Source organism: Gracilinanus agilis, chromosome 4 (genome assembly GCF_016433145.1).
Source record: "Gracilinanus agilis isolate LMUSP501 chromosome 4, AgileGrace, whole genome shotgun sequence".
Taxonomy (NCBI): Eukaryota; Metazoa; Chordata; class Mammalia; order Didelphimorphia; family Didelphidae; genus Gracilinanus; species Gracilinanus agilis.
This window is the reverse complement of record NC_058133.1, coordinates 210,821,239-210,839,225: the sequence shown is the minus strand read 5'-3', so window position 1 is coordinate 210,839,225 and position 17,987 is coordinate 210,821,239. Positions and strand designations below refer to the sequence as shown.

General features: G+C 42.0%; 1 protein-coding gene across 1 annotated transcript in view; it reads left to right on the top strand.

The window, feature by feature from the left end:
* TTYH2 (tweety family member 2) overlaps positions 1 to 17,987 on the top strand; it is a 105,339-nt gene that overhangs the window by 62,945 nt on the left and 24,407 nt on the right. Inside the window, exons 5-6 of the mRNA XM_044676967.1 lie at positions 6,969 to 7,064; positions 8,516 to 8,588. Coding sequence (XP_044532902.1) covers positions 6,969 to 7,064; positions 8,516 to 8,588 — 169 coding nt within the window. The remainder of the gene's footprint in view (positions 1 to 6,968; positions 7,065 to 8,515; positions 8,589 to 17,987) is intronic.

Here is a 17,987-nt window from a genome sequence, read left to right as displayed (position 1 = left end):
TTGAACTCTAATGTTCAGGCTCCTAGCCCAACCTTATCTCTGTTCACATCTCTGTGCCATCTATCTTGCCTTTATAATTGGAATAAAATGTTAGGATGGGGAGGCAGCTGGATAGCTCAGTGGATTGAGAGCCAGGCCTAGGTTCAAATCTGGCCTCAGACACTTCCCAGCTGGGTGACCCTGGGCAAGTCACTTGACCCCCATTGCCTACCCTTACCATTCTTCTGCCTTGGAGCCAATACACAGTATTGACTCCAAGATGGAAGGTTAAGGGTTTTTTAAAAAAAAATGTTAGGATGGTTTTAGATTTTAAAAAAATAATGGAGTATTGTTACTGAGAAACTTTACTCAAACATAAAATCTTGTAAAATGAGTTGGAGGCATTCTAACATGAAACACTGAAAATACAACATTCTCTTAGGGAAGGGAGAAAAACATCCAAGAGATTTTAAAATTGAAGTGTGAAAAACAACATTCCAAAGCAGAAGTGGTGCAGCAGTAGTAGGGCAGAGGTCAGCAATTCTCAGTGTGATCTTGGGACCCTGTGGAATCCCTGAGAACCAATCTGTAGAGTTCATGAGGTCAAAATTATTTTTTCTTTTTAAACTTAGAGGCCTTGGGTTCAAATGCTGTCTCTATAGTTTAATTCCCCCTATAACCTTGAGAAATCTATTAGTTTTTGTTTGTTTTATTTTGTTTACTTCTTTGGGCCTCAGTTTTTCCTCTTTCTGTAAATTTCCAATGATCTCAACAGTCCCTTCTACCTTTGTGTGATAGTGTGAAAAGTATTTCAGGAGAAAAGGAAATCTGTGGGAAACTGAGGTCTTGCTTGAGGGGGTTGGACTTCTTCCCTTCTTTGAAAACACCAGATTTTAATTGCTACTCCAAAATATGAATTACGAATATTTTCTTTCTGTCTCTCTCTTTCATTTATTCAGGGCTCTTAAGATGGCATTTGTGATGGGGACAGCTTCTTCCCTTCCTCTCTATTTTTGTGGTGTCCTTACAGCCCCAGCCCCAGCTCCCTCATACTCCTTGAGTTAAATAAAGCCCAAAACCATTGACAGTAAGGGGATTGAAAAAAATATATTAGATTTTTGCATCTAGGACCTTTAGGGACCTGGAAAATTTTCCTCCCTCTTTTTTCTTGCTCTCATCTTTCTTCTTTTCCTTTCTGCCTTTCCCTTAGCCATTAATTAAATGGCCCTGACCTAGGAAAATTAGGAGATGATATAATTCCTTCATTTTACAGTTGAAGAAATCAAGATGCAAAAAGGTGTTATGATTTGCTTATGGTTCTAGAATGACAGACCAAAGTAGAAGTGACTGATGAGATTAAAGGAGGAGCCTGGTATTGGGCAAAAAGTAGTGAAGTGAAAGGTTGAGCACAAAAGCCAATTTACTTAGAATTTTCTAGAACCTATGTAGCTAGATGATACAGTAGATGAAGCTTAAAGTCAGGAAGCCCTGAGTTCAAATTTGACTTCGGACACTTTATTAGCAATATGGCCCCAAGCATGTGAAGACTTTTCCTAGCAGAATGGGCATACAGGAACAGTCTGTCCTAGTGGCCATGAAGGCAGCTGAAGCAGGCACTGTGGAGCACTTACAGCTTGATCAGACATCTGAGAAACCGAGGTCATCCACTGCATCCTGGGACATCATCAGCCGTCCTGCCCTTTGTCTTGCCACTGGACTCTGATGACTCTATGGAAAATAGTGAGGTTGATGACTTTGTACATTCTGCCTTGCTTAAATCTAATTCATGAGCAAGTTATCACTCTGTGGTGTCACTGGTCCTTTTTGGAATGAAGGATCAATAACAGTGTGGTCCTAGAGAAGTCATCAAACTTCTTGTCTGCCTCAGTTTCCTCATCTGTAGAATGGTGAAAATAGCACCTACCTCCTAGCTTTGTTGTTATGATCAAATGTAATATCTGTAATGCAGTAAGTAGGTACCTAATAATTGCTATTTTAAAAAAAATTAATGTTAAGGTAGGCCTGACCACTGTTCCTTCACTTGTATTTTCCTTTCCTTTAAGAAAGCAAAAGGTTTCTGGCATTTGGAAGGCTCACATGACCCACCTGTGAGCTCTAACACACATACATCACTGATTAGAAAGAGAGGAGACCTGGTAATGTAGTATAATAGATGAACAGCCCAAATTCTGCATTGATACCCATAGAACATTAAAGGGGAAGCTAGGTGGTTCATCAGATTGAGAGCCTGGCCTAGAGAAGGGAGGTCCTGGGCTCAAATCTGGCCTCAGACACTTCCTAGCTCTGTGACCCTGAGCAAGTCCCTTAACCCCCATTACCTAGCCCTTACCACTCTTCTGCCTTGGAACCAAAACAAGGTATTGATTCTAAGATGAAAGGTAAAGGTTTAAAAAAAAAAAAAGACCAAGAGGAAGGTTACAGCCCGATGGCCAGATCCTATTTGGAAGTTTTATGGGAAGGCATAAATATGAGTTTTACAAAATGGTAAGATTGTGATCTGCACCAACAGGGGAAGTATTCACATTGGTGAGAGGTACATTTTGAGCATATTTCTATTTGTGAATGGGGAGAGAAAGGGAAAGACCAAATGGGCAAATGGCCATGCTGGAGGCAAAATCTAAGAACAACATTAGGAATTTTGACTGGAGTCCAGCCTCAGACACTTACTAGGTGGGTGGCCCTGGGCAAATTACTTAATTTCTATCTGCCTCCGTTTTCTCAACTATAGGATGAGGATAATTATAGCCCCTCCATCTCAGGTTGGTTGTTTTGCTCAAACAACATATTTGTAAAATATTTAAAAGCACAGAGTCTGGGACATAGTACTTAATCTATCCTTCCTTCCTCCCTCCATCCTTCTTGTGGAAGAAAAAATTCTGTACTCTGCATTTTACCCAAATTCCAAGAGAATTCTTAAGGTATAAACATTCCTGCTTAGAGAAAGGTTCAAAAGGGCAAAGTTCCATCTGCTAATTGGAATTCTCTGACCCAAGCAATGGCTACTTATATTTTAGAGTGATCTTGAAACAAAAGACAAAATTCCACAGCAAAGTAAATCGAGAGAGGGAGAGACAGAGAGAGAATGTGTTATGTAAACTAGTGGTTCTTGATATTTTTGTTCTTGGTACCCTTTTACAACTCTTAAAAATTAAGGACTCTAAAGAACTTTGGTCTTGTGGGATAAATAGATATTTAGGTATATATGGATATTTACTGTATTAGAAATGTAAATGTCCTAGTATTATCAAAATTATTTTGATCTCATGAAATGGTCTTAGATATTAAGGGTCCTTGGGCTACATATTTTTTATGCTTCTTAATTTTTTTCATTTTTTCCTAAATTTTATTTAATTCATTTAGAATATTTTTCCATGGTTACAAGATTTATATTCTTTCCCTCCCATCCCATAGCCAACATGCAATTCCACTGGGTTTTATACGTGTCATTGATCAGGACCTATTTCCATATTATTGATATTTGCACTAGGGTGATTATTTAGAGCCTATATCCCCAGTCATATCCCCATAGAACCATTTGTTCAAACAGTTGTTTTTCTTCTATGTTTCTACAGTTCTTTCTCTGAATGTGGATAGTGTTCTTTCTCATAAGTCCCTCAGAGTTGTCCTGGATCATTGCATTGCTGCTAGTAGAGAATTCCATTACATTCAGTTGTACCATAGTGTATCAGTCTCTGTGTATAATGTTCTCTTGGTTCTGCTCCTTTCACTCTGCATCAATTCCTGGAAGTCATTCCAGTTTACATGAAATTCCTCCAGTTCTTTATTTCTTTGAGCACAATAGTATTCCATCACCAACAGGTACCACAATTTTTTCAGCCATTCCCCAATTAAAGGGCATCCCCTCATTTTCCAATTTTTTGCCACCACAAAGTACGCGGCTATAAATATTTTTGTACATGTCTTTTTCCTTATGATCTCTTTGGGGTATAAACCCAACAGTGGTATGGCTGGATCAAAGGACAGGCATTCTTTTAGTGCCCTTTGGGTATAATTCCAAATTGCCACTTGGACTACATTTTGAGAACTTCTTGTTTATAGTTTTAAGTTTAATGTTTTTTATTTGTTTAAATGGTACCATGGTAATATTAATGCTAGTGAACTCTTGGATAAAAGTGTCTTCCTTACTTTCTCTAAAACCATTACTAAGGATTTCCTTTAAAATCTGGCTAACGGTGCACAAAAAGATGCTACATTTGGATTAAACAAGAATATATTCTCACCTTTGGTTTGGTCAGCATAAATAAGACAAATTAATAACTCTAGTTTCAGAGAATCAAGGTTTTTCTTTGGATTTTTCCCCCTCCCTAGAATTTATTAAGTTCTGCTGGGAAGCCTAATGAGGTCTTTGATTCAAGTGAAACTAGGTATCTCAGACTTCAGGCCAGTAGTATTACTTTTTTTAAAAAAAAAACATTTATTAACATTCATTTTTAACATGGTTATATGATTCATGCTCCTACTTTCCCCTTCACCCCCCGCACTCCCACCACCCATGGCTGATGCACATTTCCAAGTATTACTTTTTAATATTTTTAAACATAGCTGAGTTCCTTTGTCAATACATAATACATAGATAATTATAAACATAAGATTTATATATGGTCTATATATAACTATATAGTCTTAAGTCCATATATTGCCACATTGCCCAGTTCTAAGGGATGAGGTAGAGTTAATTTCCCAAAGATCTGCCAAGCCTATGTCCTTGGTTAAGCCTCATGGTGATCCATTATGGAGGCTGCCACAGCAGTATAAATAAAGGAAAACAGAGCCAGAGGCAACAGTGCACTAATAAATGACTCTCAAAGGGGAAAAAAGTATCTTTGACACACTGAGTTTTAATCCACATCATTAACATTTCCTCCAACTCTTTTTTAACTAGGCAATCAAGAAAACAACAAATCCTCCATTTTGCAGCATTAGCTTATTTCCAAGGAATAAATGCTCAGACCAAAAATTTAGCTATTGGCCCTCTGAGCTAGTTATAGATGATTCTAGTACATCCTGACCAAAGGAGAGGGGGGAAAAAAGGAAGAATCTAAAATATATCAAGATGGGAAATTCACTAAGTTCAAGGGCATGAGGCTTAAAAGATATTGCCTCCCACCAAGGGTGAGCAGAATGTGCCTTCCCTTGGCTCTGCCCTATTCATATGGTCATCAGTTTTAGAGCCTGAAGGGACCTTAAAGGTCTTCTAGTATAACACACACCCTTCCCCCCAATGATAAGGAAATAGAACTCTAGAGACAAAGTAATTTCCCCAATAATAAATAGCAAATACGGGATCTGAACCCAAGTCTTCCAACTCAGAATTCAGCACCCTTCCTATTCTTTGTCGTGTTCACTTTTCTAGAGCCCCAGCCAAGACAAATGAAAAGGCCCAATCAGCCTTTACGCACCACTTTCCCTCCCCTAAGGCAGGCAAATACCTTGAACAGGCTTCTTAGATCTCATCTTATTTATTCGCTATCTTGAACACTTTATTCAAGTCCACCAATCAATGGACTCCATTTACTACACAAAAAGTGCTGCTAATAGATAATTTGGAATACATGAGGTGTTTCTGTCTTGAGCTCCTTAAACTGCACATTGCAATCACTGGGTCAAAGAATATGAATGTTTCAGTGACTTGGAGCACAGAATTCCAAATCATGTTTCAGAACAGTGTGACCCCCTTGACAGCCCCCTCCCTACCAAGACTATATTTGTATTGCCTGTACTATATTGCCATCTTTCACCATCTTTGCCATTTTGATGGATGGGAAGTGAAGCCTCAGTTATATAAATTTGCATTTCCCTTAAGGGTGATTTAGAACATTTCGCCCCATATCACTAGAGAAAACATCCAAATTGATGAAATCAAAGATACAATTTAGTAAAATCTAATTGACCTATTATATCTTTTGTGACCTCTTCTATTTGTTTAGTTATAAATTCTTAGCACAGTGCCTGGTGCGTAGTAGATTGCTTAATAAATATTTATTAACTGATTGATTGAATTCTCCCTGTTACTATAATCTGAAAGATACTTTCTGTTCTAATTATCTCATGTTTTGTTTTTAGACCCTTCCGTCAGAACTGAAATAAGTATCAGTTCCAAGACAGAAGAGTGGTAAGGGCTAGGCAACTGAGTTTAAGTGACTTGTTAATGGTCATATGGCAAGAAAGTGTCCTCCCAACTCTAGGTCTGGCCTTCTATCCATAGAACCACCTAGCTATCCCACTTACCAGTATTGTTTAGTTATTTTCAGTCCTGTCTCTCTTTATGACCCAATTTGGGATTTTTTTTTTTTTTGGCAAAGATACTGGAATGGTTTGCTGTTTTCTTCTCCAGCTCATTTTGCAGGTTTGGCAAACTGAGGCAAACAGAGTTAAGTGACTTGCCTAGGGTCACACAGCTAGTAGGTGTCTAAGACTAGGTTTGAAATTAGGTCTTCCTGATTCCAGGCCTTGGCATTCTATCTGTTGTGCCACCTAACTGCCCACCAAACCCTAAACTAGTCCTACTGCTTTGCTTTAAGAAGGTCAGAAAGGGAAACTGAGGCCAAGAAAGGAAATAACCTACTCAGAGTTATACAACTAGTCAATTGCGTAGCCAGGACTAACATCCATATCCTCAGATCTTCTGACCCCAGACTTGAGTTCTTCCTACTACACCTTGCTATTGCTTTCAAATTGGAGTTCTTTCCTTCAGAGCCCAAATAGAAACCATGCCCTGGGATTTCTCATCCTCAACAGATTCCATTCACTTAGGACATATTAGTTACTTCACAATTTAAGGGAGGGTCTGTGTTTCCTCAACAATTTAACTATAAATGATGAGTATGTCACTGATAATGAAAGAGATATGGCAGAAAGTGCCCAGGACATTCTTATAGATATAGGCGTTGTCTCCGAATCACCTACTTCTCAGTTCTCTGATCACTACCTCCTTCTTCCTTTCCCAGGTGGCTCTCTTACCTCCTGCTTTTCATCTTGGACCTGGTTATCTGTCTCATCGCCTGCTTGGGATTGGCTAAGCACTCCAAATGTCTCCTAGCTACGTGAGTATCCTTGGCCCCAAGTAGTATCAGAGCCTTTGATGAGGGTGTCCAAAAAAACCCCAAGGAGATAGAAATGCCAAGATATGGTTACCACTTCATAAGCAGAGCCCTGACCTGGCCGTGAGCATTCTTTGGAATGTCTCTCCCAAAGCTGGCTATTTCCTGGCTTACTGCTTAAGCAGAAATTAAGAATAGAATGTTAGAGTTGTCATGGGCCCAAGAAAATCCTCTTGAGTTCAATTGATGGCAGTGACTACTTTGTACCAAACCATAAGAGCAGAAGTCCCAGAATCATCAATTTTGAGCTAGAGGGAGAGGCATCTTAGAGGGTTTAGCCCTTTCAATTTATAGATAAGATAGATAGAGTGACTTGCTGGGAGATCGTGTACATTTTTGATTGCTCTCAGTGGGCTTTGCTCCTATTTTTGTTTTTTTCCCACCCAGGAGAAAAGGTTAATTGGTCCTTTTCCAATTGCTTCTGGGTAGTGGGTCCCCTGTACCTTCTTCACTATATTAAGTAACAGACATGGAATTTGAACCCAAGCCCTCTCATTTCCAATCCACTACTTTTCCCACTATAACATACTGCTTTGACAAAATGCCTGAGTATATGCCCATAGCTAGGCTGTGTCCCAAATCCTGCCATTATTTTGAAGTGTCTTCTACTAAAGAAACATGGCCACAGTTTTTAGTTTCTCTTGGTACCGCTGATACAGGTGCAGTAGTCTGTGGCCACAGACTGATGATCCTTTGTACAGAACCCCAAGAGTAAGAGATCAGAGAGCGGTCAAGCCATCAGAGTAGAAGACTCAAAATCTGAACATCCATAATTCAATAGCAAAATAAAAACCCTCCAAGCCTTTTTGAGGCCCCATCACCCCAGGAGAGGGAACACACTGAGATCTAATTTAGCAATCTGAGACTAATACATGATCTCAAGAGAAGTTAGACCCTTTTCTCTCCCAAGTATAGTGAGTCTTTGGATCCTGGTTTCTCAGCAAGTTCTCTTTCAGACCAGGAAGAAATCATAATTATGTTTTTCTGTTTGTACTGCTTCACGATAGTAGGTCTCTTGTAACCTACCAGCCCACTATAGATTTCCCTATGTCATGGTCACAGTAATAAATGGGTTGACCTGAGTGCTGAGATCTAAAAATTCTCAAGAAACACACAAGAAGCTTCCCTCACCAGAATGAATTAGAGGTAGCAGGGTTCAGCCCTGAGCTTGAAACTGAGGGTTCTGAGTTCCAATCTCAGCTCAGTCTCTTACTATATGATATTGAGCAAGTCACTTACCTCTCTGGGCCTCAATTTCTTCATTTGAATAATGATAGGATTGGACTAGATGGTTTCCAAAGTCCCATCCAGTTCTAGGTCTGAGCTCCTAAAGACGGGTCTAGGAAGAACTTAAATCCGTGACCCTCTACTCCCTTTGTCCATTTCTCTCCCAGGATGCTGTGTTGTGGTGTGCTCACTCTCCTCCTGAGCTGGGCCTCCCTGGCCGTGGACACAGCAGCTGCAGTGGTGAGTCACTGGAGGGGGCAGAGACAGAGAGACGGAGAGACAGAGACAGAGACAGAGAGAGTGTGCGTGCGCACGCATGTGAATGCCTGTCTCCTTGTCATTTACTCTCACCCCTACAGAGCTTAGCAAGCCAGCGTACAAGTAAATCTGATCTCTCTATTTATCAACTAGAAATGGCCTGACAAAGAAAATAGTTTTGTAGTCCAAATTCCCTGCTTCTGAGATTCTTTATTTTTATTATTTTTATTTTAATAAAAAATATCCACATCAGTTTTCTGAAGTTATCTGATCCAAACTGTCTCCCTCCCATCTTCCCTCCCTGCTCCTGGAGCTGGCAAGCAATTCAGTCTGGATTATATATGTATTATCACACAAAACCTATTTCCAATGCTTGTGAGGTTCTAATTGGACCGCTACATATTGGTCTCCCCTGTTTGATCCTAGAATATGAGAGCCAGATGGAACCTTAGAGGTCAGCAACTCAAATCTCTCATTTTACAGATAAGGAAACGGGGGCGCAGCAGCTAGGTGGCTCAGTGGATAGAGAACCAGGTCTAGTGATGGAAGTCCTGGGTTCAAATTTGGCCTTAGACCACTTCCTAGCTGTGTGACACTGGGCAAATTACCTAAGCTCTATTGCCTAGTTTTTATTACTCTTCAGCCGTGGAACCAATACTTAGTATTGATTCTAACATAGAAAGTAATGGTTTAAAAAAAAATAAGGAAACTCAGGCAACTTGCCTAGGTTCACACAGAAAATTATCAACAGATCTGCAATTTGAAACCATGTTTCTTCATTATGTATCTATCCTACACTACCGCCTTATATCAAGAGCTAACAGCTATGGTAAAGGGCAGCCTGACCCTTAAGAATTCATTTGATCCCCTATTGACTAGGTGAAGAGAAGAACCCACAGCTATGTGTGTAGGTGAGACAGTGGGAAGAACACTGGAATGGGAGCCAGATCCCAAGGATTTGATTCAGATCTCAGCTTTCTACCACTTAAGTGACCTTCACTTCTCTGGCCTCAGATTCTTCTTCTGTAAAATGAGGAGGATGGACTCAATGATCCCCTAAGTTCCTTTCAACTCTCCATGCATGAGTCTATGAAGATGGTCCCTATTTCCAAAGCAAAGATAAGGGGGGGGGGTGACATTTGACCTCTATGCAAAGGAAGATCTAAGGAGTTAAAAAGCTGAAATTATCTTCCATTTTAGCTCTGGGTCTCAGTGGATACACTACTGTGCCTGAAGTCAAAGTTTGAATTCAAATTCAGATTCTTACTAGCTATGTGACCCATGGCCAGAGAAAGCTCTCTTCTTAGCCTCAAATAGTGTTATTGAGTCCTTTCAGTCATGACCCCCCTCCCCTTTTTTGTGGCCCCTTTTTGAGGTTTTCTTGGCAAAGGTACTGGAGTGATTTGCCATTTCCTTCTCCAGCTCATTTTACAGATGAGGAAACAGAGGCAAACAGGGTTAAGTGACTTGTCTAAAGTCCTGATTTGAACTCATCTGCCTAATTCCAGGCCCAGTACTATGCCACTGTGCCATCTAGCTGGCCTAGCCTTAGAGGAGGACTGCTGTAAAATGGGAGTAATTAATAGCACCTACTCCCTGGACTGCTGTGAGGGTTAAATGAGGTAATATTTGTAAAGCTCTTTGCAAACCTTAAAGACCTGTATAAGTGATGGTAACTATTATACTGTTTGATCTCCTGTGGACTGGCTGTGGAGCCAGGGTCAAGTAGGGCTGTTCCTGAGTGTCTGATATTGTCTTTCCTTTACAAAGTGTGCTTCTTGAGGGCTGAGGGACTGTTTTTACTTTCCTATGCATTCCCTCTGGGGTTAGCACAAAGTAAAAAGCTCTTGATCAATGTTAATTGACTGATTTACTGTTAGCTGTCTCCCTGAACATACCTCTGTGGTGGCTTACAGAATACTGGAATTGAAGTCATAGAACTTAAGTTGCAGTTGGATGTCCAATATTTACTAGTTGTGTGACTGTCACTCACCATCCCTGAGCCTCAGTTTCCTTATTCGTAAAATATGTCTGCACTTGTTAGCTAGGTGAAGTAGTAGATAGAGAGCTGGGCCTACAGTCAGAAGACTCATCTTCCTGAGTTCAAATCTGGCCTCCTACACTTATTAGCTGTGTGACTCTAGGCAATTTATAAAGCCTTAAAATATATAAATAAATGATAAAATAAATGTAACACCACTACTTCATGGATTTTCACCTATCATGGGGGTCTCTGGAACATAACTCCCATGATAGGTGAGGATCACTATTTTAGTTGTGTGATTCTGGGTGAATCCCTTCACCTCTGTCTACTTCAAAGTCAGAGTCAAGAAAAATTTATTAGGCACCAAACATTTATATGCCAAACATTGGGCTAACTCCTGGGGTTTAAGGAAAGGCAAAAGACAGTCCCTGCTCTCAAGAAACTCATAACCTAAATAAGCTTTGCTTCTTGGGGTTTTGGCTAAAATTGAGGGTAAAATGAGAAGAAGCTGAAGGTAAGGATAGGAGTGAGGGGTGCTCCTTAGATTGTAGAAGATGGGAGAGGACCTCTCCAATGTTTATGCCTCCCCTTACCTATTGGATAAGTAGGGAAGGGCGTATGCAGAAATGTGTGTTTGGGAGGATATTTCATCTTATGGGTTGTTTCCTCAGTTTCCTCTACTGTAAAGTGAGGGTCATAAGAGTACTTACTTCCTGGGATTGTTGGGAAGATCAAATATTTACAAAACTCTTGGCAGTGTCTAACACATAGTAGGGTTTTTAATAAATGATGTTTCCTTCCTCTCAAAAGAGTTCCCTTGCAGAGACAGATATTATGATCTGTAAACTGAAAAGGAATGTAATTATAGCCATTCCCTCCCAGGGTCACTTCAGTGTAATGAGATGTTCTATCTAACAGACATTGTAAGCATTATAAAAATATCATTTATGGATGTTGTTGTTGAGGACTGACCAGTTATACTCTGAGCCAGATGAAGTGAGGCTGGGTTGGGAGAAGCCACGGATGGATGGATGGATGGATGGATGGATGAGTGAATGGGTGAGTAGATGGATGGATGGATGGATGAATGGGTGAGTGGGTGGATAGATGCATAGGTGCATGTCTACAGAGGCAGAGAGAGAAAGGGAGAAGCAGGCTAGGCTGTGGGCTAAAGCAGCAGACTCCCAACTCCCTGACTCCTGTTGACATGTTAGTAAATGGAGGAGCATGAGTGAGAGGGGAATTAGCAAGTCGCCAAGCTGTTTCTCTGTCCTGAAAGCCTGGTACCAGGATAGCCCATGAGTTACTTGCAGATTCCAGCTTGTACCAGTACGATTTCCCCCTTTTTTTAGGGGAAGGGGAGGAGGAAGGGAGCCTCTTTCCAATTAGTTCTAAGGAAACAAGTCCTGATTTAATCTCTTGCATTCCTCTGAGAGCAAGAAAGTGAACTAGAGATGCCATTTCCCTAATGAGTTTAGTCAGGCCTTTGTGTGAGAGCTGAGCAGAGAAGACCAGCTGAATGGGCCTTTGATAGGGTTTGAAATACAGATGCATTTTAAAAGGAAGTGGTGGGAGGAGGAGATGGGGAGGGGATGTGATGCTGTCAATGAGTTATTGTGTAAAGAGCTTCTGTGTTCCCTCCTGAGCTGAAACCTAACTCAGCCTAGTTGCTAAAGCAATGTGGCCAGAAGAGGGGCATGAATGTGACCCTCTCCTTAGTTCCACAGCCCAGCCCCCTCCCCAACAGCTACACTCTTTATTGAGCCCCCATCGGTGCCATTCTTGGTGTTTGACTTGGGGGGGAGCATACTAAAAAGAACACTGTCCTTGGGAGCCAGAAAACCTGCTTCTTCCTAGTTCTGTCACCTTGAATTCATAACCTTTCTTATGTTCCTCATTTTCTCCCAACTGTGAATGTACTCTCTGCTCTACTTCCTTTGATGGTTTGTTTTGAAGATTAAAGGAAAGAAGAGGTGCCAAAGCCATGTAAATTTTAATTGAGGCAGAAATTTGTTTTCCTTGACTATACATATATACACAGAGGTTTTGTTTTTATTTTTCCTTTTTTTGGGGGGGAAAGGGAGAGTAATCTCATTGGAAACAAATTTAATTGAGGCTAACATGCCAAAGGTATTCTTAGGAGATAAGAACCAGATCTATGATTTCACTGTTTTAAACTATTTTTTTTTAATTATTTTAGTTATTAAACCCTTACTTTCTGTCTTAGAATCAATATTGACTCTAAAGTATCAGTTCTAAGGCAGAAGACCTTAAGTGACTTGCCCAGGGTCACACAGCTAGGAAGTGTCTGAGGTGAAATTTGAACCCAGGTCCACCTGACTCCAGGCCTGGCTCTATCCACTGAGCCACCTAGCTGTCCCCTGTGATTTCATTTAGGAGAATTCCAAGATGAAGAAATTCTCATTTTTTAACTCTTACCTTTCATCTTAGAATCAATACCATGAGCTGGTTATAAGTCAGAAGAGCGGTAAGGGCTGGGCAGTGGGGGTGAAGTGACTTGCCCAGGGTCACACAGCTAGGTGGTCTTCCTGGCATCTTGTAATCTTCCAGTGATTCCCAAAGTGGGCGCTACCACCCTCTGGTGGGTGCTGCAGTGATCCAGGGGGACGGTGATGGCCACAGGTGCATTTAAATTTTAAAAAAATTTAATTTCCAGGGAGCTAAGTAATATTTTTCCTGGAAAGGGAGTGGTAGGCCAAAAAAGTTTGGGAACCACTGTCTTAGACCATTGCTTCTAGCACTGAGAGGGTAAATGACCTACCCAGAGTCACATAGTCAGAATATTGTTAGAGATAATAGTTGAAGTCAAACCTTTCTGGCTACAAAGCCAGCTCTACGTCTACTGTGTCAAAAATAAAGGTAATAGGGGCAGCCAGGTGGCTCAGTAGAAAGAGAGCCAGGCTTTTGAAGATGGGAGGTCCTCGGTTCAAATTTGACCTCAGATATAAACTAGCCGTGTGACCCTTAAACCCCATTGCCTAGTCCTTACCATTCTTCTGCCTTGGAACCAATATTTAGTATCAATTCTAACACAGAAAATAAGGGCTTTAAAAAAAAAAAGAGTAAAGGAGAAATCAAGCAGGATTTCTTATTTTCTGTGTCATAGACACCCTGGGCAATGTAGTGAGGCCCTTCTCAGGATGTTTATGTGCATAAAATAGAGGATCACAAAAGAAACCAGGGATAATAAATTATAGTTTTCAAAATATTTAGAAGTTCACGGACCTCAGGCTGAGGACCCTTATTCAAAAGGTGCCTTAACCACTTTAGTGGCCTTTGCCAAGCTGGCACCTTTCTGCCGTAAGAATTTGCAGATTGGGGAGGCAATTCCCCATGTGCCGACTCCCCCCTCTCTTAGTCAACCAGCTAGAATTCTCCACTTTGGGCCGATGATTAGGTAAACTCTCCCACGAGGACCAGCTGTGGTCTTCTTACTCATTTGTCTTCATTAGTGAGAAACAGACACCTGAGGCCTCCTAGGGAGCGGGGTGGCACCACGTGCCCTCTCTCCCTACCCACACAGGGATGTCTGGGCCTACCAAGAGACAGGCTTGGCCTTGAGAAGGCACAGCCAGGTCACACCCAAGAATATCCCTGCTGCTGAAGCCACTGGCCCTGCTTGGAGACTAAAATTTACTCAGAAAAATGATCGTTTTAGGCAGCTTGATGGAACGATTTTCAGAGTACAAAACAGAGGTGTTTGTTTGGCTGTGTTCTGGGAAATGTAAGTTGAACACACACACACACACACACACACACACACACACACACACACACACAGCTGGGTGGCACAGTGGGACTAGAGTCTGGAAAGCTCATCTTCCCCGAGTTCAAATCTGGCCTCACTTATGTGCACTCTCATCCTCAAGCACAATCATACTCTACTTGTCTACTTTTCACTATTTGTTTTTTTTTTAAAAATTCTAAACTTAACAGTAAATAAAAGGAATATTTCCTATACCTGTAGAAGAATCCATAGGAGAGAAATACATGTGAAATTTAGAAACCTCCATTAGGCAGAGTTGGCTTTCTTTATAAAGTATATCATAGGTTCAGCATGGACCGTCCTGCTCGTCTGAGGCTTCCTTCTGGCCTCCTTGCCACTGGAAGCGGAGGATGGAGCATCCCCTCATGTCTAACCCTGCTCTCCTCTCGGCTCCCCGCCCTGCCCACAGGAGGAGAGGGGAATAAATACCAAATTCTCGCAAGAAATAGGCCTCATGGAGCGTGACAAACTGCCCCCTTGGCCGGGTCTGGACGTAGATGTCCGCTTGTGTATCGAGGCCATCACCTCTCGGGGAGGCAGCATGAGAGGAAAGGACGAGAGGGAGCGAGAAGGCACGGCGCATATCAGGACAGAGCGTGTGACTCCTGACGGCAGCGGGGTGGTGTGGGGATCTTGGCCGGGGAGCTTTCAGCTGTGGGCAGGAGCTCATTCCCCAGGCTGGAACGGGGCCACTGCAGGAACAGAGCTGGACACAGCAGCTGCAGACGGGCATCCGCGTCTCCCTCTCGCCCCAAGCACGGGCCGCTTCATCCCGAAGCCCTCGCGTCACCCTGGGCTCCGCGTGGCTGACGGGAACACAACGGTCCTCGCTCATTGAGAGGAATGAGCCCTGGGTTTGGAGTCAGGATAGGCAGTTCACAAGATCGGAGCTGGGGGGGACCTTAGAGACCAGCTAATCTAACCCCTTTATTTTATGGAGGAGGAAACTAAATCCAGAATGACTAAAATGCTAGCACAGGGTCTGATGGAGGGTATATGTTGCAAAGCCGGGTTCTCTGGCTTCTACAATCAAGAGAATTAACATAGAATGAAATAATGGAATTTTTAGGATCGGGTCCTATTAGACCATGTTACAGTTCTACCACTGGGACCTTGGACATGTCACTTAACCTCAATGGGCCTCAGTTTCCCTCTTTGTAAAATAAGGGGAGTGCCTTAGCTGGCCTCAAAGGTTCCTTCTTGGCGAAATCTACCCTACCTTGAGGTTTACTCAAATGATCATGTACAAAGAAGACGGCACAAATGTTAGCATCCTGCTTTACAAATGATGATCATAATAACTGCCATTTACATAACCCTTTATACCTGCCTTCTCATTTGTTTCTCATGGCCCCTTTATGAATAGGTGAGTAAGAAACGGAGGTCTACAATGTTTCGGTGACTTTCCCACAGTCCTATAAGTAGGACCTGTCAAGAGTCTGGATACGATCCCAATGTTCTCTTTGCCCTCGATCACAGCGTGAGTCAGTGGCAGGCCAGGGTCAGATCCTCACCATCTCCGCCTCCCAACCCGACACCCACTGCAGAGAGAGTGCTGGGCTTGGAGTCGGGAAGATCCAAAATCACATTCAGCCTCAGACACTAGCTGGGTGACCGTGGGCAAGTCACTTAACTTGTGCTTCAGTTTCCTCCGCTGCAAAGGGAGAATAATAACACCTACTTCCCAGGTTTGTTGTGAGAATCAAACGAGATAATAAAAAAGTCCCGAGCCGCATTGTCCAGCACATAATAGATGCTGTCCCAATGCTTATTCCTTCCCTTACCCTCATTCACCCATTTTCTGTCCCTGTGCCACACTGCTCTCCCTTGACTTGTAAGATGGATTCTGCTTTGTTTTGCCCTTTAGAAAGAGGAACTGAGGGAAGTAATGAGGTTCTTCATCAGGTGGTCGAGAGGATTTGTTTTAATTAAATTTTTTTCAATCAATGAAAATCCATCTTCTCTCCCTCCTATCTTTCCCTACCCACTAATGCTAAGAAAGAAAGAAAAATAAAACCCCTGTGATAAATGTAGGTAGTTGAGGAAAACAAATTCCCACATTGACATGGGTGTGTGCATGTGTGCTTGCATGCATGCATGCACACACATGCATAGGGGTAACTAGGTGGCACCATGAATAGAGTGCCAGGCCTGGAGTCAGAAGGACGAGGGTTCAATTGTGACCTCTGGCACTTACTAGCTGTGTCACCCTGGGCAAATCACTTATAACCCTGATTGCCTAGCCCTTGCCACTCTTCTGTTTTAGAATTGACACTAAGAAGGTAAGGGTTTAAAAGTATGTATATGTGTATATATGTATACATGAATGTAAGCAAATATCATTTTTTAAAACAAATGTCATTTTTTTTAACCCTCACCTTCTTCTTAGAATTAATACTGTATATTGGTTCAAGGCAGAATAGTGGTAAGGGCTAGGCAATGGGGGTTAAGTGACTTGCCCAGGGTCACACAGCTAGGAGGTGTCTGAGGTCACATTTGAACCCAGGCTCTCCCATCTCTAGACACTGCCCCCCCTTGCAAATCTCATTCTACACTTTGATCCCTTCTCTGTCAGGAGGCGAATGGAATATTTTATCATGATCCCTAGGAGAAAGATTTAAAAAGAAATAGAGAAGACGCCCTCCCTGATCCCAGAGGAGTATATAGTTTGCTTAGGTAAGCAGAGTACAGAGATATGAAAATGACTTAGACATATATGACTGCAGCCTCTGCCATATTACTCTCTTGTGGCAGCCAGAGGTTTTTATTTTTTTATTTTTTTCCCAAACATTTATTAATATTCATTTTTAACATGGTTACATGATTCATGCTCCTCTTTTCCCCTTCACCCCCCGCACTCCCCCCACCCATAGCCGATGCACATTTCCACTAGTTTTGTCATGTGTCCTTGATCAAGACCAATTTCCAAATTGTTGGTAGTTGCATTGGTGTGGTAGTTTCGAGTCCACACCCTCAATCATGTCCACCCCGACCCATGCGTTCAAGCAGTTGTTTTTCTTATATCTTTCCTCTCCTGCAGTCCTTCCTCTGAATGTGGGTAGCGTCTTTACCATAAATCCCTCAGAATTGTCCTGGGTCATTGTATTGCTGCTGGTACAGAGGTCCATTACATTCGATTTTACCACAGTATATCAGTCTCTGTGTACAATGTTCTTCTGGCTCTGCTCCTTTCGCTCTGCATCAGTTCCTGGAGGTCTCTCCTGTTCTCCTGGAACTCCTCCAGTTTATTATTCCTTTTAGCACAATAGTATTCCATCACCCGCATATACCACAGTTTGTTCAGCCATTCCCCAATTGAAGGACATCCCCTCCTTTTCCAATTTGTTGCTACCACAAAAAGCGCAGCTATAAATATTTTCATACAAGTCTGTTTATCTATGATCTCTTTGGGGTACAAACCCAGCAATGGTATGGCTGGATCAAAGGGAAGGCATTCTTTTATAGCCCTTTGAGCATGATTCCAAATTGCCAGCCAGAATGGCTGGATCAGTTCACAGCTCCACCAGCAATGCATTAATGTCCCAATTTTGCCACATCCCCTTCAACATTCATTACTCTCCCCTTCTTTCATTTTAGCCAATCTGCTAGG